The following is a 26,024-nucleotide window of genomic DNA, read 5'->3' on the forward strand; positions in this document are numbered from 1 at the left end:
ATAATGCAGTGTTATTCTGCGAAAATTGGACTTTTTCAAAGGATTTAAAATAGGCTTCACATTAACGAACAACTACAAGTACCATTGATAGTTATTCAGCAAAAATTTAGGTTTTTTTCGTACTAATTGTTCCTCTATTATATTAATTTCGGGCTCAAAACGTATTATTCATTGGATTCATACAATGAATATGCTGGTAGAAGGTCATGTGATTCAGATAATATATTTAGTGGCATAAACCCCTGAATAGTTCAAAAGTCGTTTGTCTCACAGAGAAGGTGTTAGAGATTTCTACGAAATCAGCATACGAGTTTCATTTATTCCTTTTGTGCCTGAGTGCTTGCAAAAGACCATCACGAAATGGGATGCATTTCTATAGTCCCTTTTAAATTAGGCTGAAGTGAAAATGCATTAAACTCTAATAATTACATATAAATAGAGTATGTGAAAACACGTCATATTTTTTTTCTCCGTTCATTCTCTGACATAGTAGAGCGTCTTGTTCAGACGCCGTTTTGTTACTGTTTATTTAGCTGGAAGACTTACATTGTGAACCTAATTGTTGTTTTTTTTTTTTTTTGCTATGGTCTCTTTATATGCACAATCTTGTTCAATTTGACAATTCGTTTGACAGTTTAATTTGAATACTTGTCGTTACTGTCAGTTTAATCAACATTTTTTTGTCCACTGGAGAGACAAGTCAGTTAATGATAAGGTTATTAGGATTCTGTTTACTTTTACTACGATTTAGGAATTTTCTTTTCTTTTTACGGAAAGCTGGATGTTAGTGTGTCGACTGGGGTGGTGTTGGCAGTCACCAGATAAATTGCTACAAATCTTTTGGCTGGTCAACAGCCTTTATGACTGTTGACTGATCATCAGCAACAAAAACATATCTATTATACGAGAGATTACACCGTAACAAGCAATTGGGTGGATCAGTTTTAGAAGCTGGTATGAGATCCGTGCCGTAACACACTGAACCAGGCGCTGTTCAGACACTGTTTTGTTGCTGTTTATTTAGCTGGTAGAACTGTATTGTGAGTTTTTTTTTTTTTTTTTTTTTTTTTTTTTTTTTTTTTTTTTTTTTTTTTTTTTTTGTTATGATCTCTATATGCACAATTATGCACAATCAAAATTCGTTTGACAGTTTCATTTGACTATTTGTCGTTACTAGCAGTTTAATAAACAGTTCTTTGTCCACTGGAGAGACAATTCAGTTAACGATGTGGCTATTAGGATTCTGTTTAGTTTTACTACGATTTTGAAATTTTCTTTTCCCTTTACAGAAAGTTGGATGTCAGTGTGTCGACTGGGGGTGTTGTTGGCAGTCACAAGATAAATTACTACAAATCTGTTGGCTGGTCAACAGTCTTTATGACTGTTGACTGATCATCAGCAACAAAAAACATCTATTTATACGAGAGACTACATCGTAACAAGCAATAGGGTGGATCAGTTTTAGAAGCTGGTATGAGATCCGTGCCTTAAAACACTGAATCGTAGGTTTCCTAAATCACAATAGGGTAGCGTTTTTTTCTGCCTCTCATTGTGTATATGGAATGACAAGCAAATTTAATTTCTTGCATAATCATTTTTACTCATCATTTCGTTTGTTGGCTCCATTTCTGTGGTAATGCTGATTAAGCGTGACGGAGTGGTAGTGGGAAAACGAGTGGGAAAAAGGGGTTCAAGGGGATCAACCTATCTCGTTCGTTATAATCTTCTATAGTTTTATGTAGCGAATATTTACGATTGATTGGGTGGTCTTCCCGTAACTTGTAGAGTTTGGATAAGAGATCCGAATAAGCGACAGAAAACTGAAAGCCACCATCTACTTTCCCAGAAATACTTGAGCAACCATTTAGATTTTATAGTTTTTTACTAGAGATATTCAGTTTTAAGTGACAGAAAACTGAAAGCCAACATCTACTTTCCCAGAAATATTAAAGCAACCATTTAGATTCTCTGGTTTTGTACTAGAGATATTCAGTTTTAATGAAACTTGCATCATTAGAAAGTGTATTTTTTTTTACAATTAAACGGGGCAGGATTTTGTTTTAAAGTTCAGGAGAGGGCGATCCCTAAAAATGTTCTAGTGTATATTTTAGAAAAATGCAGACGATCAGCTCAAAGAAAATGTCGTTTGAAAAAAATTAGCCGTGGGAGTTCACTCTGACACAACCCGCTTTGATTAAAATTCTTGCTGACCCAGGGGAAGTAAGACTATCTTTTCAATCAAATTTCATAGCCAAAACAAAAAATTCCTGACGGTTTCCGATCATAACTAATCCCCTGGGAGAATTAGCTTATGACCCTTTGTCTTTGGGAGGATCAACTGAAGTCGAGGATCGCAAAAGGATTTTAAGGTATCGAATCGTTTTAAAGGCTTACTGAAAGTATTTTGGGTATTCTAACAACATTTGGGTAAAATAACGCAACAATGCGGCAATTGTGGCTAGTGGTAAAATCATATTCAGAGCTCAGAATTATAGTTTCAATATCGTTAGTGTTACGTCTTAAGGTCTTGTCTGGCAATTTTCAAACTTCTAAAGTAATGGTCAAAAACTATTGCTAAGCTGCCCTCAAAGGGAGAATCAGCATGGTAATGTGGTTCAAAAGGACTAAGGTGTGATTGAACGTACGTTGTCTTGCTGATTCTCCACTTGAGAACAGCTCAGCGGGCGGTTTTGGCAATAATTTCAGAAGTTAAAAAATGTCAGATACGACCTTTAGGCGAAATAGTGTTTATATGTTCACTAAACGTTTTAAGTTACCTTTTGCCACGTGAAACTCTTCGTACTTTTTGCAAATTAAACATATCCTTTTCAAAATTAAAATTGTTTCCAGTAAGCGCAAATAATGGTCTGGCTTTTACGGGGTTTTGTGGAACGGTATTTCTACTCTCAGTCAATTATCGAGACTTATAAGTATTTATTTTGGATCTTTATGGATATATTTAATATATGTAATATTTAATAATTATAAGTGTCCTTATAAGGAGATGTGTAACGATATTATAAGGATATATTTGTCTTGTTTTGTAAAATTAGGGAAAGTGCTCCCCAAAACAGAATGTAACTAAGATGTGCATTCTGAAGGGGATGCCAATAAATACATTTTTTATTTATGCTTTATTTCTGTGTGTTTTAATACGTGTAACTTTTAAATTTTTGTTTGTATTTTATTATTTAATGTTATATTATATTTATATTATATTTGATTTATGTTATTTTGCTTATTGAATGCGTTTTTATTATACAATTTATTTTGATTTTTTTTTTAATATTTCATTTTCTAGCTCATATGTCGTTGGGTGCTCTTGGTGACAGCTTTTACGAATATTTACTGAAGGCTTACCTTCAGTCTGGGAAAGAAGATTCCGACGCCAGGACGCTGTACATAGAGGCAATGGAGGCAATTGACAAATGGATGATTAGAGAATCTCGAAGCGGCCTTCTTTATGTTTCTGATATGAAATATGAAAGACTTGAACATAAAATGGATCATCTTGCCTGCTTTTCAGGTCAGTGTCCAAATAATTGTTAGTGTGTTGCAGAAGCAACACTTTCTCTTTTTTCTGCCACCAAGTGGCAAGGGTCTAACTTGCGTGGGTAGTTTAACGATCACCTAGATTAATGAATATGATTTTATATTTTTTGGAAAGCTGCGTGTAATTCTTCTTTGGGACCTATTTGAAAGCTTATCTGAGACCTTTCTAATTCGACCTCTAAAAGACCTTTCAGGTTGAAAGCTCCGATGGAACAAACAAGAGAACAGCAGGTAGTTCCAGACTAAAGTTTGATTGAATTCTTAAAGTGCTTAAGTTGTGCCATGTTTCCTAGCACTGCCAAAATGTTTTAATTTAAATACAAAAAGAAAATGCTGATCAAAAAAGGTATTTTTTTTTCCCCACGGGTCCATAGATGCTGCCATTGGTTTATACAAACAATTTCTGTTTGTTATTTTGTAGAGGAAAGGTGTCCCACATTTCTCCAGCTTTAATAGTTCTCCCATTGATAAAGAAATTGAGGGTCTCTCTTTGCCCCCTTTTTTTAAAAGTGTGGACACATGGCCCTTCCAACAACCTCTGTCCTCTCCCAATAATTTTCCTGTCTTTGTTTTTTGTTCTTGCAAAAAGCAGGCGTGTTAAAATTTGTTTTAAGCTAAATCATGCAAGAACTCTCGATCTGTATGACTGGAGGCTTAAAATGGGCTCTTAATCCATCCCAAATACCCACCCATCTGATTGCAAACTTCATAACAGAAATATTGAACTGGATCTTGATCTTGTAAATATTAGTCCTGTTTTAGCTGGAATGCGTAAGAATTTTCAATTTGTTCAATTTAAATTTTCAATTTGTTTGTGCGAGTGGAGGATAAAAATGGGTGAGAGGCCATCCAATGCCTTCTCGCCCATCCCACGCCAATTTTACCACAGAGGTAGGCATATTGCATCTTTTTTAACGGACTTCTCGAAAAAATTTCAATCTGCCGGGTCGAAGGATCAAAGAGGGTTGATATCAGGAGTGTAATTTGATATGGGATAAGGGGGACTACCCCTCCCAGACCCAGTTTGCCGCCTCCCACAGCAGAAATTTAATTTCTTCAAAAATCTTGTCAAAACTAAGATAAGCCCGCATAATTCAAGCATCCACAGAAACTGGTTAGTTTTCTTTTGTATATTTTTGCCTTTGTGGTACTATATGGCTCATTTTTAAGTTTTTGCTGTAATTTTCGCTTGATTTGGGAAAAATAGCTCCAAATTTGCCCCCCCTCCCCCGTCCATAATTTTTATGAAATTGCACCGCTGGTTGATATCCCTCCAAAAACAATTCTTGACCCCTACGCCCGATTTTTAGTATAAAGGTGGGTATGATGCATCTTTCTTGAACAAAAATTATACAGGAATGTTGGATCTATGCTGTTGGAAGACCAAAATGGACCTATGTGCCCTTCAACGCTCCCCCTCTAACTTTTTAGCACAAAGATGCATATATTCTATCTCGTTTAAATTCAAAACATGCAATAATTTTCAATCTATGTGATTTGAGGGTACAAAGTGGACTCTTGGTCCTACTCACCCAACAAACTTTTTGAAGATAGGTACACATGTTGTATCTTATTTGGAATGGAGTCACACAAGGTTTTTTAATACGTGCTGATGAAGGCACAAACTGGGCGCTTAGACCTGGGCGAACACCCCCATCCGTGTCCCTTGCAAAGCTAGTTTTTTTAGCAGAATAGTAAGCATGTTGCGCCTTTCAAGGAATTTTTATTTACGTGGTTGGAGAACCATAGTGTGACATTCGTCCCTTCAGTGTCTCCCACCCCACCTCGAACTTTTAAGTGGAAAGCTTGGCACTTTACATCTTGGCTGAATCTTGGTTATAAATAGTTTTCAATCTGTATGATCTTAGGGACAAAACGTACCTTTGTCCCTTGAAGATACCTCCCTCCACTGTCAGGTTTTATCAGTGTGGCAATGTAGGTTTTTAGACTTTTCAAGACCTTCTCATATCGCCACCAACTTTTCAAGAGAGAGGGAAGCAGGTGTTGTTTTTTTTTTTTTTTTTTTTTTTTTTTTTTTTTTTTTTTTTTTTTTTTTTTTATATATATATATATATATGTATATATACTGGTTTGCACGGCACCCATCGGGCGAGTATTGCTTGTAAATTGTAAGGTTAGGAATTTTTGGTAAAGTATCAGCGCTTGGATTTTTATAGGCGTCCTTCACGTCTGAGCCGCACCTACCTTCCGCACTAAAGTGATCCCATTCGCTTGAAGTTTTGCTGGAAGTTAGGCCTATTTAGACAATTATTTAGACTATATAGCCTATTAGGCCTATTAGACAAGAAGACGTCAATCAAGAAATTTTAGAATGTTGAACGTTTACAGCCCGAGTGCTCGAAAAGCTTAGAATTGTAATTGCTTGGGAATTTCTCCGTTTTTGGCCGAGAATGTCGAAGTATGTTTTGTCCTAAAGTTTCGGGAATTTACTTATTATTAAATTATTATTACGAATTATTAAAAAGGGTGATTTTCAGCCAGTGGAAAAACGCAAAAAATCACCCTCGTTTTTTTTTACATTTCTTTTACTCTCGCGTTTATTTCAAACTTCATGTATATTCAATGTGGTCTTGAAACGTATTTAAAACGTATTAGAACGTATTTAAACACAAATCACCCTATTAAGAATGTGCAGTCTCGTGCTTGCTGTCCAAAGGAAATCTTACTGTTACTGTTAATGTATAAATCTTTTGTTAACGTATTTAACACAAATCACCCTATTAAGAATGTGTAGGTTCGTGCTCGCTGTTCAAAGGAACTCTTATTTTTCTTAGGTTTCATAGCGTATTTTCACTGACGTTTGTGGACTCTAGTAATATAAGGTTTTTGGGTTGACTCAAAGCCATAAACAAACACCAACTTGTGGTACTTTCTTCGTGATTTTTTTATGCTTTAAGATTAAATTTTTTTATGCTTTTTATGCTTTTTAAGTTAAAATCATTATTGGAGATATTCTTGCAAGTCTGCTCTTGAGTAATTAATGATTAAAACCCTTAGAGATCGCTTGCTTTATGTGATAATGTGTTCTTTGCTTGTCTTAATTTTTTTTCTGGAAAATTAATTAGTTTATTGAAACGCAGTCTCTTTAGGACTTGGTCTCCGGCTATAACCACTATAATTCTATAAAGTTTCTACAAGAAATACAATTTAGGTATACAACTAGGTATTTAAATAAAAAAAAGTTTCTCCAACTGAAAGTAAGGAGCAACATTAAAACTTAAAATTAACAGAAATCATTACGTATATGAGTGGGTTTGCCCCTCGTCAATACCTCGTTCTTTACGCTGGAGTTCAAATTTTATTCCCATTCTTTAAGAATGATCCCTAAATCACAAAGGCCGTTTAGTTAGAATAAAGAGCTAGTTTTTTAGAATAAATTTAGAATAAATCAGTAAAGTTTAATTAAAATAAATAGAATAACGTTGCTCCTTACTTTCAGTTTAAAAAACTTGTTGTTTTTTATTTCAGAACCTCTACAAAAATACCCGTGTAAATTCTTCCCTAGACAACCCATCTCTAAAGTATACCTTCTCTGTCCATCTCTCTTTTGTGCTCAATGGAAAATAAATTAAATTAAACGAAATTAAATAAAGAAAAGGACAAGCAAAAAACACAAGATAAAACTTATATCTTAATAACCTCCAAAATACTACAATAAAAAAAAAATAAGAAACTTTTTCTGTGACAAATGGAGCTTCTTGGTCAGCAGTTAACAAATTTGGAAAATAAGTTAAGAAGATTTTTACAGAAGGTCTTTTATAGGAAGTCTAAAAAATGTAAGAAGTTGAGCTCTTGAAATATGGAAGAGAGTCCCCCTGCCGCGAACTCAGTAGTTAACACTTTGAAGAAGAACAAACTAGTGCTTTACCTTGCAGAACCACTGGTTTAAAAACTCATTTATGTCGTTTTTTAGTGTCTAATAAAATGTCCTTGGACTAGGATTGTTAAAATAACATTATTGTTTTTTCGGTGCTTTATCTCTTAGACAAAAGCGGACCAAACAGAAATATAATCGCCAAATACGAATAAGAAAACCATTCTGATTGAAGAATCAATCTGATGTCATCGAGAAAAACCGCTAAAGGCTTTCAGATTGTGTATAAAGCTATTGCTTGACAGTTATTTTTTTTTATTTTAGTTGTTTCCTTTTTAATAAAAACGAGTAACGCTTTGCTCCTTGTGGTGCATGGACGTCTGAAGGGGGGGTGGAGGCTTGGGGCCAAAGGTCGGCTGTCCTGAAACTCTAAACTTTCTTGAATATCTGGGCATATCAAATAGAAGTTGTTTTTATTTATGCCCACCACCAGTTTTTTCTTATTATTTTTGCCCCCCCCCCCCCTCGAAGGAAATTCCTGGGTATGAGCCTATTGTGATGCTAGCGGTATATAATCCCAGGTTGAACTGGGCAGGCTTATCGTAAAGTTTTGATTAGAAGGGGAGTTTTTTGAGCTGCAAAAAAGTACCTCTCTTTTGCTCTTTCGACTTTCATCTTTCGTCTTTTGAATTACCTTTTTTGAACTCTGGAAATTATTAACTCTTGCCTGTCGAAATGTTAAGCACTTTCTTCACTTGCAATGTTAATTTTGCCTGCCCCTCTGACTTTTTTTTAAGTCTCTTTGACTCTCTTCTTCTTTCAGGTGGAATGTTTGCACTTGGTGCTCATACCCTTCATGACTCGTCTGCTGCCCGTCACATGGATATTGGCAAAGGATTGACCAACACCTGTCATGAGTCTTACATCAGATCAGAAACTGGCCTTGGCCCTGAAGCATTCAGGTAAATCAGCTTGGCAAAAATCTATTAGGGTTAGATTTGCGCCCCTACGACCCGTTAAGGTTTGGTTACTCTAATTACAATCTATATATTATGTAACAGTACTTGCCCGATAGTGGGGAAATTCAACAGTTGCTCTGGAAAAATAGATAAACCAAGATATTATTTATTTTTAGCTAAATTTGCTTTTTGGGGTTGATTTTTGTTAAGCTGGTTAAAATTGAACCGTTGATACTAAATTATTGATTGGAACTGCCAAAATTTTCTTGGGGATAGATTTGTGCTCATACGAAAGTATTTTTGACATTCGTTTAAAAATAAAATATTTATGCGATGCTAGGAACCCACAAATATTAATTTTGGCTGAATTCTAATTTGTATGTTCTTAACCTACTGAATTTCGCTATTAATGTTAAGTTATAGACTTACGGTTTATGTTCTTCTGAAGCAAGTGATTTTGCGACAAACACGTTGCCGCAAATTGCTCGGAGATAAAAAGATAACTGCGATAATTTCTTAAACCACATTGGCCGGCCATAACATAAAGAAAGAAAACCATCAAAAATTGGGTTTTTAAAGACCAAATGAAAATACTGAAGAAAACGGAGAAAGCGCATATTTCGAGAGAAAACCGTCTCTGTTCTTAAGCGCGAACAAAATAATATGATTAAGGAAAAAACAAAAACTAAAAAACAAGCGCGGAAAGTACAACAAAACCAATGAAAAAACGCCAAAAAATTAAATAAAATTCAATAAAAGACCAAAAATTAAAAGAATTAATATCAAATACCTAACAAACAATAAAGCGAGCTATTCGCCAATATCTGCGATTTGCATGAAATCCAGACAAATTTGAACTGCCAACGACGGATACTAACAAACGACTTATTGTTTGTTAGGTATTTGATTTTAATTCGTGATTATTTTTGAGGGTTATGAGGGAAGGGTGTGTGTGAATCCATGTCTCAATGTTTGTCGTAAAATATTAATAGATCAAACTGAGTTAATTATTAAAATTAAAAAGCTTTAGAATCACAGGGCCTTTCAAAATTTTAAAAAAAAGTGTAATAAGGCAATATGAAAACATTTTTCGTTGTTGGATATCGCTCTACCAACCAAAATTCTTTCAAACATAGAGTTCAATTTTATAAACCAGGGTAGTAGACAGTATTCTATGTAAGCTTTGAATCGGCCTTAATCTAACGCCCGCCTAACAGATTATGTTTAAAATGGATATTTACTTTGCAGTATAGCCACATTTGGGATTGTTATATCCTACGTGAATGTAGTTTTATAGTGTATATTAGATTAAAATAATCCACGAATAAATAACCCCCTCCAATTAAAATGAGTGAAACATTTCTAGCCGTAGATTCCATACGTCTTGATCTGTTGTTTTGAGCGATTTCAAGAGGTGACCCCTGCTTGGAAGTAAAAAGGTGACTTGTATGCAAAATATGTTTAACTATGAAAAATTGTGTTTATCTTGATTCAGTGGAGGAGGGAACAGGGGATCAAAGGCCCCCAAATCTTCTTGCGCAATTTACGCTTTGTCAATGTTTAATTTCCTTTCTTTTTGTTAACCGGTATTAGAGTAGCTTCTCTCAAATCAAACTTTACAGTTTTTAAATATTTATTTTAATATTATTTTATCCATTTATTATTATTTTATTCGTGTATTATTCATAATTTATTGTTTTATTTGTTTCATTATTATTTTCTTCATTTTTATAACAATTATTCTTAATAAATATTTCTTTTAAAAATAGGTTAGAATCTTCTGACCAGTCTCTTGGGAATTCAAATTTTAAACATTTTAAAAGTGGTCTGGAGTAGCTCAGGTAAAGTAATTCAACAGAACCCGTCAGACATCAAGACGAATGAATTTGCATATAGACTAAACACATGAAACAGGGCGTAAAGCGCAGGAACGCCTGTTTTTGTGTGAACCCAGTTTAATTTGTTTATTTTATTACAGGTTTTCCGATGGTTTAGAAGCCCGAGCTCTAAAATCAAATGAGAAATATTATATTCTTCGTCCTGAAGTTGTCGAGTCCTACTTTATTTTGTGGCGGTTGACTAAGGACAAGAAATACCGAGAATGGGGATGGGAAGCTGTTCAAGCACTTGAGGCTCATTGTCGGGTTGACCACGGCTATAGCGGTATCAAAAATGTGTATAACATTAATTCACAAAAAGACGATGTCCAACAGAGTTTTTTGCTTGCTGAAACCCTGAAGGTAGTATATATTTTTTTTTATTATGGTTTAGAAATCTAAGCAAGGATACACTTTCGTACCTTCCACTGGAGATAGTGGGAGATAGTGGGTATAATCATAAATAAAGTAGGGATAAATCTTGTGAAAATTATCAGTTGAAAAATTAAATATTATCTTCTTAATCTTAATTAAAATATAATTAAATTCCTTGCTGAAACAGTAAAATAAACCCAAGAGAAGCTCCGCTTCGATTACTTTTTTTCCGTTTTTACTTTTGTTTAATTTTTACTCTATATTTTTAGTCTTGTCTGCTTTATTTCGCATTTAAAAAAAAAAATCAGTCAGTTGTCCTAATTTATTTTTGGCAGTTGAACTAAGATAAGAGAAGCAATAATGGGGACTGAGGCAGTCCAAACAGGGGCCATCCATTTTCGAGTTGATTAGGGCTATAGTGGTATCGTATAGAATGCTATAGTGCATCCGTTAGAATACCGTCAGCATGTGAAAAGTTTTTTATTTTGTGCTTTGCTGGCCTTTTCAGGGAAATACTTTACCAGCACTTTGGGTCTTAAATCTAAAACTAACCTTGAATTTTAAATGATTACTAAATATATCATTCTTTGTTTTAAATATATTTATATAGACCATTGTATTATAATATTTTAAAAAATCGGGAGTTTCTAATGTAAAATGTTATGCTACGATAATTTAAATGTAAGTATGTCATTTGTTTTGCTTAAAAGTTTTCTTTTGTGCAAAACTAGAATGAAAAAATATAATCAATTAAAAATTCTATATTTAATTTTTTATTTCAATATTTTAATAATTCAGATTTTAACATTAACGTTTAATATTTAATATTTTTTAGTCCTTTTAATAATAATAAAAATTTAATTTGGGAAATTCATTTACATTATTTCTTTATAGTTGCAATCATTAGATTTGAGTTTCACAATGTTTGCCGAAGCCTAAAGCTAAAAGATGGAAAACCTTTTTAGGGTATATTGTCTACTCTGCCATTTTATAATGACTCAAATTACCACCAATGTTTTCATATATGTATCCTATTCAGTATGTATTGTATGATTTAGATATCAGTATTATTTGTATTTATGCCTACATTATTTTTTTTCAGTATCTATACCTACTCTTCAGTGATGACCGATTGATATCATTAGACCAATGGGTATTCAACACAGAAGCTCACCCACTGCCAATTAAAGGAAGCAATCCCTTTTATTTGCACGAAAAACGCTAAGTCTGGAAAAGTGATAACTGCCTAGGTATAGAAGTTGCGACAGATTGCTAGTCTTGCTTGCCATGAACGGATCATGGCCTATTTGTAATTTTGATTCTCTCAAAAAGGGCTGTTCTTTTGTTTGTTTGGGTCGAGACAGTTTTTGTTGATTAATAATGATGTTGTTAATGATGTTAATTGCATGTGGTTACGCCTTTTAATGTATCCACCTTCAATCGTGATGGAGTATAGTAAAATCAAATGCTATATAACGATAGGCCATAACTTGGTTGTAAACGAAAATAATATACGTATGAAGTAATTGTCTGATAGCTTGATATCCTTGTAAAGACTTATTGAGCGCAATGAAAATATAACTGGAATTTTTGGAAATATAGCTACTATATTTTTATATTGTTCGATTTTTGTTCGATTACTAAATAGATTTCCAAAATCGGCCGAAGTCCTGCTGTACGTTAGGATAGACACAAACTGTAAAGGGCCGAAAAATTTATAACATCATTTAGTGTATCCACCTTCAATCGTCATAGAGTATAGTAAAATCAAACGTTGTGTAACGAAAGGCCAGAACTTGGATGTAAACGAAAATAATATACGTATGAAGTATTTGTCTGATAGCTTGTTGTCCTTGTAAAGACTTATTGAGCGCAATGAAAATATAACTGGAATCTTTGACACTATACCTGCTATATTTCTATGTTGTTATGAGTTATATTTCAAAATATAACTCTTTTTGTTCGATTGCTAAATAGATTTCCAAAATCGCGCCAAGTCCTGCTGTACGTTAGGATAGACCCAAACTGTAAAGGGCCGTAAAAAAATTATAACATGATTTAGTGATTATCCACCTTCAGTCGCAACGGATCCAGTGCATCCGTTGCGATTTTTATCCACTGGATTAAAAAAAAAAACAGTGGACAACAAAAAGTCCTAACCTGGTTATTAACGAAAATAAGCTATGACCAAGGTATGTGTAAAATACGTGTCTGATAGCTTCACGTTGGATTTGTAAAGACATATTGAGCAAATGAAAAACTTAACTGGAGTCTTTGATGACCTCTTTTTATCTTACTATTACTATTAAACCTTGAATTTAATCGTACTATTTTATTACTATTAAATACATTTCTAAAATCATCCAACGTTCAGCTGTACACTAGATTGGACCCAAAATGTAAAGGTGTGTAAAAAATTATGGACTATTTGTAATGTTGATTCTTTTGTTTGTGTGGATCAATTTGTTTTTATTGAGGCTGATTAACAACAATTTTGTCTCTTTGTGCCCTGTCTCCTTTTGTCATTTTCAAGTGAAGTTGGTCAAGTGTCGTCAGCACTTGTGACCATTCAATACATGCATTAAAAGTAACGACTGAGATCACACTGCGTTTCCTTAGTAAAAATAAGAAAAGGTAAAAAATACGAAGTAATGAGAAACTATTCTTAGATCTTAAATTGTCTAAATGAATATTTCGGCTCTATATCTAAGAGGCGTCGCCAGCAAAGCACAAATAGATATAGATAAGACTTAAAATAAAATACCTGACTATTAAAATCAAAATAAAAATTAAAACAGTCCTAGAATCATCATTTCAAGAAAGTTCAACCAGGACTAAAAACAAAAACACGAAACAAGGCAATTCATTCAGATAAAAACCAATCAAGAGCATGATTTAATGGGATTATAGCTTTTTTAGAAAATATTCACCTTGAAGGTCTTTTTGATATAGGTTCATTGGTATTGATTCTTGGTTTTGATATGTAACTTGTTAAGTCATTTTTACTTAAATTTGGGTATAATGCGTTTAGTGAATATTGTCCCAAATCTCTGTTTAAACATTACTTAAGTTTAATTCCTTATTAATATTACTTATTTCTTACTATATAAGTAAAATAAGTAATTACTTATTTCTTATTATTTATTTATTTAAGAATTAACGACGCTTCTTGACTACTAAGGTCCCTGCGTCGGCCCTGCAGTGCATTCCTGCAGCGTGATTCGATCTCTGGGTCCCGTATTACCAAACTAAGGTCAAATCCACTGCGCCACCATAGGACCTTACTTATTTCTTATTAATTATATTACTTAAGTTTAATTTCTATTGCCTTTCGAACAACTTGTTCAATACCCAAATCATTACTAATAAGGGAAGGGTTTTTAAAAATTTGCCTGCTTAGTACAGAATCTCAAGAGCTAGGAACAGTTCTAATTTAAAGTCTTGGTTTTATTATCCTTACACCGTTGCAGGCATTTCCCCAGATTTCAGAGGTGGGTTCTACCCACATAGTAATTACTGCAAGCATTTCGTGTTTAACGGACCGCTCTTTGACGAGTAACTCGGATCTTACCCTTTACCAGACTTTAGGAAGTTAATGGTTTTAAATTACTTGTAACTGCATGCATATTATTTTGTATACAAACCTTTTTTTTACTACGAAATTAAAAAATGCTTGTACATAAAATAATATGTATTTATTTTTTTTTATGCATGCTTATTATAGGATGGTTCTTCATTGTTTTGCCTTTTGTTGTTTGCATTGAAAGAAAAAATCAATTATTTGTGCTTTACTTTTGTAACTAAAAAAACCAACAAACAAACAAAAACAGGGTGATTTTCATCCAGTGGAAAACTGCAAAAATCACCACTTTTTTTTTTTTTAACCCACTTTTTTTAAACGTTTACTCACGTTTATTTCAAACTTCATGCATAGTCAGTGGGGTCTTAGAACGATTGGAACGTATTTAACACAAAGTCACCCTATTAAGTTGTGCCTTGAGTGGCTACAAATTTTGATGACCAACTTTGCATGAAAAAGGCAATTGAACACTAGATTTTATTAGTGTTTCATTTGGCTTTATTTGGCATGTTCCTGTATTCGTTTTAGGAGCAAATACCGCTATATTAAAGTATACATGTGGTATGTCAGTCAGTGTTTTATATATTCGGCAAATTGCTTGAGCGCTTTGAGTTTATGACGATGGGCAGGAAATTTGAATTTAACGAAAAAAAATGAAAAAAGTGTCAGGTACTCCAATTTTTAGCCATCGCTATTGAGTTTTCAGTAAAGTAGTCTTAATTTGGAATGTACAGTCGGCGGAGTATAAGTCCAAATTTCGAAACTTACAGTCGGTGGAGTAATTTAAGTCGCAGAAATTTAGCATCAAAGTAACAACTTGTGTTGTTGTCCTATGAGGTTCTCATAGATGTCTTTAGATTCTGGATGTCTCGTAGAAATTTAGCATTAAAATGACAACTCATTGTTTATTTCTGTTGTTGCTGTCTTCAAAATGCCATAAAAATTGTCATGAAAACGACAATAAGAACTAAATATCTGGAGTATACCACGTTTTTTGTAAGGGAAGGGGGGTACAAGAAGTTTTAATTTCTTTCAGTATGTTCTTTGGACATAGAATTTGTAATTTAAGTATTTGAAGTGGCACGGATTCTTTTCTTTGGGATGTATCAGGGATTTTTTTTTTTATTTGGGAGGGTGGGCAGAAAATATGTTTTATTAGACCACATTTTCTCAATTTTTATAGGAGGTCCCTTCGGATAATTTCACTGTTCTAAAGTTCCATTTAATTTCTAATTCTAATCTAAACCTTAATCCAAGAACCTGTAGTGGTGGAGCATTTTAAGGCCCAGAATCTTAACGGTTAAACTAGGAATGATCAAATTAGGTTCGTATTCAGGGGGGGGTGAGTACCCCTTAATGTTAAAAAAAATCATATAAGCATTAATATTTTTTTAATGTTATTTTTGTAACCTCCCCCCCCCCTCTCGGAGCGAATCCTATGTACGGCCTTTGATCGAATGCTTGGATATAGGCCATACATCTGACCAAACATCTAAGCAACCTATGCTTCTTTTGGCGTTGAAAGGGAACGTTTTTATTATGGTTAAAAGTTGAAGTTAATTATAGAAAATTGAATTATACACAGTTTTATTTTTCATAGTTTTATACTATTTTATTGAATTGTTAATTTCAATGGTCAATTTCATTTGTTCAACTTAAATGTATGTTAATTAACTCTATTTGGGGTAATTTTTGGTATGTTCAGACGCTTAGGATTGAATAAAAAACCTTAACTTTTAGTTTGAGATTATGTAGCTATTTTAAAGTGAACATTTTTAAGAATTGTGTATAACTTTGTAGAAATTACTATCCTTCAAGGATTTTCAAAAATTCTATGCGCCTCAACTTAGCATTAATAAATAGAAGTAAAATTAATTTTGGTTTTCAAAGAAAAATGAAGCCCATTTTCTGGGTATTTTCTGGTATTAAAGTAACAGTGAATTTTGTCTATTGTTTTTAATTATAGACTCTAAATTCAGCCCATTCTGCCAGTCAAATTTGAAAATTCTTTTTCTCTGATTTTATTTATTCTGTGCTTTGAAATTTAACAACGAAATTTTCTTTTCACCATTAATTTTCCATTTCCATCATTCAACTCTTCTTTTCGCCATCAATTTCAGAGCAATCTCGATTCATTTTCATCATCGTTAATTTCATTTTAACTTTTCTTTTTATTATCAAAATTTACCAATATATAACTGCGTATGGGGTGATACAAATTGGCCGTTCAAAATTATTAACAGCCGCTTTTAGTTTGATTACGAAAGGTTTTCTTTATTTTTATCTTGTTTGACACATTACAGAAAGTTCTAAATGAAGTTCTAATGAAGTTGGTGATATCATTTAGTTTTTTTTTTTATGGATGATTCATGTTTTTATCTAAATTCTCTATAGCCTATTTGTCGTAGTATCATTTCAGCCAGCGCTCTGTAGTGTGGAGGTGAAAAAGTGTGGGGTGCAAAACTCACTGCTCATGTGAAACTTGACGAAAAATCAGTTGATTCTTTCTTTTTTGTAAAAATCGTGTCCTTATAACAAAATTATTGAGTAAAAACAAAATCTATTTAGTAATTTTCTTTTTTCATTTGAAATTCCAAAAATTTATGTCGCCCTCCTACTTCTTCTTGAAGGTCAGAGTGAATTTCAGTTACAACTTAGAGTTTATAGAAAGGTTTACTGTCATTCCTGCATACTAGTATCTTATTTTTGTTTAATCATGGCTCATCTTATTTTTTAGTTTAAATAAGCATATTTTATGTAAATACATAAAATTGGCTTCGAAGCTCTTCACGTGGTCCATATTCAAGTTTTGATGCCACTCACATATATACTATAAGTAAGACTAGCCTGAGTCATATGTGTTGACAATTAGACAAATATTCAGAATGATGCTTTTACTCAGTTTTACTCAGCAACCTCATGTTATTAGGCACCAAAATATGTTATTTTAGATAATTTATATGTCTTTTCTTAATATGAAGTTTCCAAAATTTTCGTGATTGAGCTTGATTTTTATCAAAAATCTAAAGGGCTGGACAGGTGAATAGTTTTCAGGGTAAAAACGACCGAATTTTTTCGATACTGGTGTATTTTACGTCAGCTTTCAAAACTAAGAATTTATTCAAGATTAATTCTCAGATTGAGGGTTTTTTCCTTCAAGTTTTAGAAATTGACTCAATGAAGCTGAATGTTTTTAGTATTTGCTTTATGGAAATTCTTACTAATGAGGTTTAGGCTAATCTCATTTTACATAATATGCTTCTTGATGGTTTGGCCAATTGAATGTTCGTCTTTTATTAGTAATGGGATTAATGACGCTTCTTAACTGCTAAGGTCCCTGTGTCGACCCTGTAGTGTTTTGCTACTGCGAGGTTTGATCTCTAGGTCCCGTATTTCCAAGCCAAGTTCAAACCCACTGCACCACCTCAAAACGGTTTGTCTTTGATTGTCCGTGTTTTATAAATTCAAAATTTTTGCCAAGAAAACGCTTCTTTTCTGTGAAAAACAGCTTATCACTTGTCTTTTAGGCTCTTACACCAGAGTCACATTCGTCGATAAAGAGGCCAAATTTTATGAAGGACGGGGATTTTTTTCGGGATTTTCGCGTCGCACTTGTATTTTAGAAGCGGAAAGCTAAAATGTCGAGTGATTGGTTAGATAAGCTTGAATTAACCCCAATTTGTTCTCATTATCTCTTTACTTATATTTTGTTTTCGTAACTTTTGCTACATTCCTGCCACAGACAGGAAAACCGTCCTAAGCTTCTATCTTTTCTACTTTCAGAAAATTATGCCTTAACTCGTGGCTCTGATCGGTCAATTACAAATTTTGTGCTTGAAAGTTGAACAATGATCAAATTTAGAAAATTACGAACGGTATACATAATTGGTGCTGTAGGGGTGCGTAAATTTTCAATTTAAGAGCTGTTCACGTTTCTTGAGTTTGACTAGTCTAGACCAGTCTAGTCTAAACTCGTGTGTGTCTCGGAAGTTTTCGTTCACGTATAAAACTCGGTACATGGCTGCAGTAAGTTACAGCTACGCGTTCAGTTCTAGAGCCAAGAACTCTTATGCTAAAAATACAACTTTTACCAATCAGGAAGCCTCTTTTGCACTATATTCATTATCTGCCCTTAAGAGTGGCGTTCGCGTATATATCTGGCTCAACTTTCATGCTTTAACAAGTGTATAGACCGGCATGCATGTATAGGCACGGAAGTCTTGCTAGACTTGCATGTGAACGCTGCTTTATGGACAATGTACAGCCTGTCCACCCCTTAACTCACTATTTTGTTTAGTGTATTTGCTATATACTAGAGACCTAACATGTCTCGACTTTCCTAAAGCAAGTCACTGACATCTGGTGTCTAATAACGTAAGGTCTTTTGTCTTATTACTCAGGGCACATGTCATTGGATAGCTAAAGCCTAGTACGTAATTTAGCAAATTTAAAGTTAATACCTATTTGTTTCTTCTTTTTTTTCCCTGTAGTCTTTCATCGATCTGGAAGGTGGCACTAGTATATAATGTTGTTGGATCTTTGTTAATTCTGCTGTAGCTTTCCAATGTTTTTTTTTTTTTTTTTTTTTTTTTTAAGAAAAAACTCGTCAAGAAGTGCACCATTTTTTTGGGAAGAGATTGCCACTACGCATAAATATGTTTTTTCATGTATTGGCAACCAGTATTCGTTCAGATGTTCATATTCAAAACAAAATCGTGGACATTTAAAGGTCGCATCAAAGAGTATAGGCACCTTGAGTGGAAACTGGTGCTAGTATTAATACAAAAAAAAAATTCAACTTTATCTAACATTTAGTGTCTCTTGACATTTTCTCAAGCTTCTTAAGTGTATTTTTATCAAGAACTGAGGTCAGATAACCACAATTGTAATTTTACCAGTTACATTGTTTCCCCTGATTTTTATTTATCATTGTACTGACAAAATGTCAATAAGACGCCAAACACTAGATGGCGTTGTTTTTTTTTACATTAGGACCAGTGTTCACCCTCACAAGTTGTCTATACTCTTTAGGTCGTACAATGTATTTGTTTATTTTACTTATGCAAAGATATGAAATAACTGGTATGAATGGAAACTGGCGCTTGTGTTAAAAAATCCTAAGGGTATCTGAATGCTGGGATTCTCCCTGAAAATTTAATGAACTATTCTGCCTTTCATTTTTTTCGTTTTAGCGGTAGTTTTTTTTTTCTCAGCCTATGATAAGGGTCTGTTTCAGAAGCGAATTATAATGAAATATTTTTTATTACCGTAACACTAAAATGGCCCATAATTATTCCGCTCCATATGAGCTCATAATAAGCCGAATATTTTACATTGTTTTTGGACTTGTAATGCAAAAAAATGACCAAATGGTTTTATTATGTTGTGCTGCTGAACGCAGGTAATAAAAAATTTTACTTATCAATAATAATCGTCTTCTGGAACGCAGCCAAAGTAACTGGTGTAATATTTATGAACTGACTACGAGTAACGTTAATGTATGTAAAGTTGTTTACTTTTTATTTGATATCATTTGACTGGCTGCCTTTTCGTTTCTTTTTGTAAATAGTAGTTGTTACGAAACCGTCAGACTGAAAATTTGATGGAAATTGGTCCTCTTTATTTTTTGAAAATAAATATGTTTGTAACAATGCAGTTTTTTATTTATGCCTTTTTCAGATACAGGGTGGGTTCAGCAGTAGGCTCGTAGTTGTTTTAACATTTGATTAACATTTTAAATGCATCCTAACCATTCTATTCTATTATCCTGGTTTTGTTTCATATATCTTTAACATATTTTAACGCATACAAATTAAGTACACTCAAAGACAAAGTGGACTAGATCTATGTTGCATGGGTAACGTGGGGCGTTGCGGCAAACTTTGTTCAGCCTCGCCGAGTAAAGTGTTGCGAAAGCAACACTTTGACTTTGTTTTCTCGCTTCGATTAAACGCTGAAGCTGTTAATCTGTAAGGAGCTTAAAATAATTACTAGGTACATCAACTCGCAAAAGTTGCAAACCCCTCATTGCAACTAGCAAAAGTTGCAAACCTGTTATTGCTGAAGATGATTGTAGCCTAACAACCGATTATTACTTACAAGTCCCCTACATGTCTTACCACTTGAACCAACTCGGTCTTACCATCAAATACACCGGAAACAAATAATAGGTACACCAACTAGCAAAAGTTGCGAGCCCCTCATTGCCAAAGATGATTATGAGCTAACAACCCAATGTTGCTCAAAACCCTATATGTCTCACAATTGGTATCGGCCTATTTTTGGTTTCAGTGTGTACCTTACTACTGAAGTTGCCAACCCCTTTAAACTTTCAAACTGATATATCTCGTGAAGGGATTTTTGTACCAAAAAATGGATAACATATACTTTGATCAGCTCATCAAGAGCTAACGACTGCCGTCGAAAAAAAATCTATCTGTCAAGTTCAAAAGTTGACTTTTCTGCCGTAGGCCAGGTTTCTAACGTCATCATTTAGAAAGGAGCAAAGGATGAACTCAAATTTCTTTAGCAATGAAAGAACTTTTAAAGTTTAAGCGGCACATTTGATACCGCTTCCGTATCAGCCTATTTTTGGTTTGAGTGTGTACCTTACTACTGAAGTTGTCAAGTCCTTTAAACTTTCAAACTGATATATCTCGTGAAGGGATTTTTGTACCAAAAAAATGGATAACATATACTTTGATCAGCTCATCAAGAGCTATCGACCGCCGTCGAAAAAAAATCTATCTGTCTAAGTTCAAAAGTTGACTTTTCTGCCGTAGGCCAGGTTTCTAACGTCATCACTTAGAAAGGATCAAAGGATGAACTCAAATTTCTTTAGCAATGAGAGAACTTTTAAAGTTTAAGCGGCACATCTGATACCACTTCCGTATCGGCCTATTTTTCGTTTGAGTGTGTACCTTACTACTGAAGTTGTCAAGTCCTTTAAACTTCCAAACTGATATATCTCATGAAGAAATTTTTCTACCAAAAAATGGACGACATATGCTCTGATCAGCTCATCAAGTACCATCGACTGTCTTCGAAAAAAAATCTATCTGTCTTAGTTCAAAAGTTGACTTTTTTTTTACTTAGGTCAAGTTTCTAATGTAATCACTCAGAAAGGAGTAAAGGATAAACTCAAATTTCTTCAACAATGAGAGAACTTTTAAAGTTTAAGAGGCACATCTGATACCATTTCCGTATCGGCCTATTTTTGGTTTGAGTGTGTACCTCACTACTGAAGTTGTCAATCCCTTTAAACTTTCAAACTGGTATGTCTCATGAAGGAATTTTTCTACCAAAAAATGGATGACATATACTCTGATCAGCTCATCAAGTACTATCGACTGTCTTCGAAAAAAAAATCTATCTGTCTTAGTTCGAAAGTTGACTTTTTTGCCGTAGGCCAAGTTTCTAACGTCATCACTTAGAAAGGAGCAAAGGATAAACTCAAATTTCTTTAGCAATGGGAGAACTTTTAAAGTTTAAGAGGCACATCTGATACTACTTCCGTATCGGCCTATTTTTGGTCTGAGTGTGTACCTCACTACTGAAGTTGTAAATCCCTTTAAACTTTCAAACTGATATATCTCATGAAGGAATTTTTCTACCAAAAAATGGATGACATATGCTCTGATCAGCTCATCAAGTACTATTGACTGTCTTCAAAAAAAAAATCTATCTGTCTTTGTTCAAAAGTTGACTTTTTTGCCGCAGGCCAAGTCTCTAAAGTCATCACTTAGAAAAGAGCCTTTTCTGCCGTAGGCCAAGTTTCTAATGTCATCACTTAGAAAGGAGTAAAGGATTAACTCTAATTTATTGAGCAATGAGAGACCTTTTAAAGTTTAAGAGGCACATCTGATGCTATTTCTCTACCGCAATCCCAAGTGCAAAAAATTGAATGATAAACTCAGCTGAAATCACGAACAGATATGCGTAGAAACAATAGATTTTTGGCCCAAGGTGAGAGTTCTACGAAGCTTTCCAAAATGCAAAGTCATATTCATCAATCCGGCCTAAGGTCCACACTTTCCGTAAAAACCGCAGAAGTGAGACCCTAACCGATTTTCTAGGAATAAGCTGAAATTGGGATACTAGGAACAAAAAAAAAACACACAACAAAACCAAAGTGTTGCTCTCGCAACACGATTTGGAATGTATAGCTACTAAACGGAAGTATTCTATTGGCTCACCCAGTATATGCATGATTTTAGGCTTAACCAGAGTATTACTTGAGGAGAGGGACAAAACTTGAAAATTCTTTTCTACTCGAGTTCCAAGATAAGATTGCTTTTTCATTGTAACTTTTGCAAGTTTGTTTGCTTTGCGAACTGCTTGCTGAACGGTTCCCTGAACTTATGTGGCTTCTCCCATGGGTTTTTTATTTTTAAGCTACAATATAATTATATTAACGTTTAGCTTTAGTTTATTCTGTACCTACTATGAATGTTTTTACTGGGAATATTAAATTAAAAACATTTTTCTTAAAAATAATTGAATACTTTTTATAAAGTTGGTTAGCAGCTATAAATAATATACAAGGCCTAAATCATTTAGATCTTCTGTCAGAATTTCCGAGATAAAATATTCTCTCCTTTTCCAATGATAAATGTTGCATAGAAAAAATAGACAAATTGTATAATTCAAATTCCTTACCTCAGGGACTGTCGGATGAATGGCATCCCCGGAGGCCTAATTATTACATCTTTTAAATATTTTGATCAAAATGGAGTTTAAAATTTCTATCATTGCTCAGGGGGGAAGCATCAAACAGGGGAGGGAAACGGTTGCCTTCCAATCTCTCTTTAACATCCACCTCAACACGTCCTTAAAGTTTGAACCTAATACTCTCAGCCGTTTTTTAGATGTTGCTGGTGCGCTCTTTTGATAACTAATTGCATACATTGTTTTTTTATTTTGTTTGACAACCCCCCTCATTTTGGTAAGCTTTTTTTGGCATGGGCCTTATTGACTTTGAAAAGCTTCTCATGGATTTTGAATTTACGATTGTCAACTTTTCTTTTTTTCTTTTTTTTTTAGTTGCTTGACAACTAAATAAAGGCAAGACAAACAGACAAGTAAACTGCTTTCTTAAATATTCCCTGGAAGTGCTGTTGTAAATGCTTGGTCATGTTTCCTCTAGCCTTTTTTTAACTATAATGACAACTAAACTAAATCAACACAGTTGATTTAACTAAAATAATTGTTTTAATTAAATCAACACTTACCTAAAATGATTATATGTTGAAACAAATTCCATGCACAAAGGTTATAAGCACATCATCATTTAAATCAGCATGTCTGAGAACCTTGTACTGAGAGCCCTCAGCCGCATAGTTAAAAACAGAAATGTTTACAGTTTTTACAGTTTATAGTTGTCTCGCCTTTTACCAAGCCGCATATCACTAATCACAAAAAGGAATATTGAAAATTGCTCCACAATGCAATCAGTTTATTTAAGATACGAAACGTAGAACGAGCAATTGCTATGAACGAAGAAATAAAACTAAAACAAGCAGAAATAAGATTAAGAATGATGCAAACCACATAGAGAGCAGAGATCACCAGGAATAAGCGTGGTTTATAAGGCTAGAGTGTCATTTGTAACTTACCAGATATTAAATAAATATAGGTTAAAAAAAACAATGACTTTTATAAAGGACACATAAGAATTTTGATTTATTTAACCACTTTAATACCGTCGTTCGTGATTTGAATTTTAGTTTTAGGGAGGAACGATATGGTATGCCCAACGTTGACCATTATCAAGACGACCCTGAGCATGGATGTTGAAAATTCTGTCGAGTTAGCTACTACTAGAGAACGTATTTGTCGGCTAATGCATGGAAAATCAATTTGAAATTATGAACAGTATTTCCCGTACAGCTAATGATTTAAAAAATGTTGAAACAAAATGTCTTTCATAGACTGACCTAGTGGTATCAGTAAAACCTTCGTGTATAAGACCATACATTCATTTACATTGTGACTAAAATCCTAAAGTAAGATGTATAGCGTTTACTGGAATCACATCATTTTTATTGTCTTTTGAACAAAGAAGATATTTGGCCTGAAAATTCCAATTGGCCTTAGAGCCGGTTCAGCACTCCTCGCGGAGCTGTTTATTACTAGTCCCCCCAACTTCACCATCATCATTTTTGTTGACAAATAATTGGACCATATTTGTCAACATACACTGTGACCAAGTGCCCAGTCTATTTCTTGTCAGTAAACTTGCTAGAGAAAGACTATTACAATTTTGAATCTGTTCAAAGCTTGCCGTTATGAAGCAGGTTTGTGCTTGCCTTTTTTATGTCCATTTATGTTCCCATTTATCCATTTATGTTTTTTTATGTTGCCTTTTTTTATGTCCATTTCTGCGATACTATTTATTGAATTATGTACAAAAGTAAGGTCATAACGTTTTCGACCCACCCATAGCGGCCAAACTTCTCGTGAAATTAGTTTTACTAACCATCAATGCCACAAGGTTTTCGACCCCGACCGTAGGAATGCAATTCCCATCCAATTAGTCTTATTAACCCCTCACTATTGAATTATTTCCAACAGCTAGTGAACCACAACCCATAGTAACCAAAAGTCTAAAAACCCGTTATAAAAAGACACTGTGTAGGGGGAAAAAATTACCACCTGACACTGATTAAGGAATGGTAACTATTATTTCGGTTTATCTTAAAAGATTTTTTTCATTTTTTATTTCAGGACCTGTGGGCTACCAAAACATCATAGAGAGGTGTTTAATGGCTCATTTATAAGCTATTTCTCACATCTCCGTGCTTTTGATAAATTCCACCACCTACAAGTGCCATATTGCACTAAAAATGGCACATTGTACCATCTCTAAATGAGTAGGGCTAGCGGGCTACCATGTCATCGTTGACTTATGTTTAAAAGTTCATATAAAAGCTTTGCTCATGTATATTTTCATATAAAATACACTATCTAGAAGTGCTGAATGGCACTAAAACGACATATTGGTGCCATTTCTCAAGTGGAAAAGCTGGGGTTAGTGGGTTGCCAGAAAGTTATATAGCGATGTTCCATGGCTCATTTAAAAGCTATTGCTTATATGTACATACTTCGTATCAATTTTAACATCCGTAAGTACCATATAGAACAAAAACCACACTTTTTGTGCCTCTTTTTTTGTTGGAATGCTTGGAATTGTAAAACAGTACCATTGTAACAATTGTGGTTAAGAAAACATATGAAAATAACCCCTGAAAGTTTTAATTTAGAAGCTCTCATAATTCACGGCTCTTATACCAGGGGCACTAAAGGATATGTCAGTTTTAGATGCGAGTTTTTGGTATCTTCAATGATTCTGAACAAAATGGGTACCTCGAAATGTCAATCAGATGTCCAAAGTGGCTACAAAAGGACTAGATATAAGGAATGGTTCTAGGTCTGGGGCTATAGCTATTAAAAATAAACTAAAACTCTTAACTACCAAGAAAATGAGCATTTTTCAAAGTTTTTGTGACCACAAAGGGGGGTTGAAGCGAAGGTCACCCTTCTGTAGAAAGTAAATTTTGCTCATTTTATGGTTTAATGTTACTCTTTGCTTTCATAATATGGGTGTAGACAAGAAGTATTCTCTGCATTCAAGAGGAATTAGACATGAGTCTCTTCTCTCTAGAAATAATTCTATATTTACCTGAAGGCCCAATAAGAGTTGGGATGTTTTTGCACTGAGATGCTCTCTTTGAGGCAAATATCTCGCAACCACTCTTTACAATGACCCGCTACCCCTCTTTCATATTATCTTATATACATCCCGGAAAAGGATAAGCACATCCCGGGAAAAAAGGGAATAAGATCCA

The 26,024-nt window shown here is 34.0% G+C and overlaps 1 protein-coding gene across 7 annotated transcripts in view; it reads left to right on the forward strand.

Moving 5' to 3' along the window:
• The window catches only part of LOC136043864 (mannosyl-oligosaccharide alpha-1,2-mannosidase IA-like), a 71,252-nt gene extending 51,423 nt beyond the window's left edge, over positions 1-19,829 (forward strand). For all 7 annotated transcript variants that reach the window (XM_065728822.1, XM_065728820.1, XM_065728819.1 and 4 more), the window contains 4 exons: positions 3,302-3,526; positions 8,211-8,349; positions 10,325-10,586; positions 11,701-19,829. In XM_065728822.1, the coding sequence (XP_065584894.1) occupies positions 3,302-3,526; positions 8,211-8,349; positions 10,325-10,586; positions 11,701-11,823 (749 nt within the window). In that variant the 3' untranslated portion in view covers positions 11,824-19,829. The remainder of the gene's footprint in view (positions 1-3,301; positions 3,527-8,210; positions 8,350-10,324; positions 10,587-11,700) is intronic.
• The last annotated feature ends 6,195 nt before the right edge of the window (positions 19,830-26,024 follow it).

This window comes from Artemia franciscana, chromosome 2 (genome assembly GCF_032884065.1).
Source record: "Artemia franciscana chromosome 2, ASM3288406v1, whole genome shotgun sequence".
Lineage (NCBI taxonomy): Eukaryota > Metazoa > Arthropoda > Branchiopoda > Anostraca > Artemiidae > Artemia > Artemia franciscana.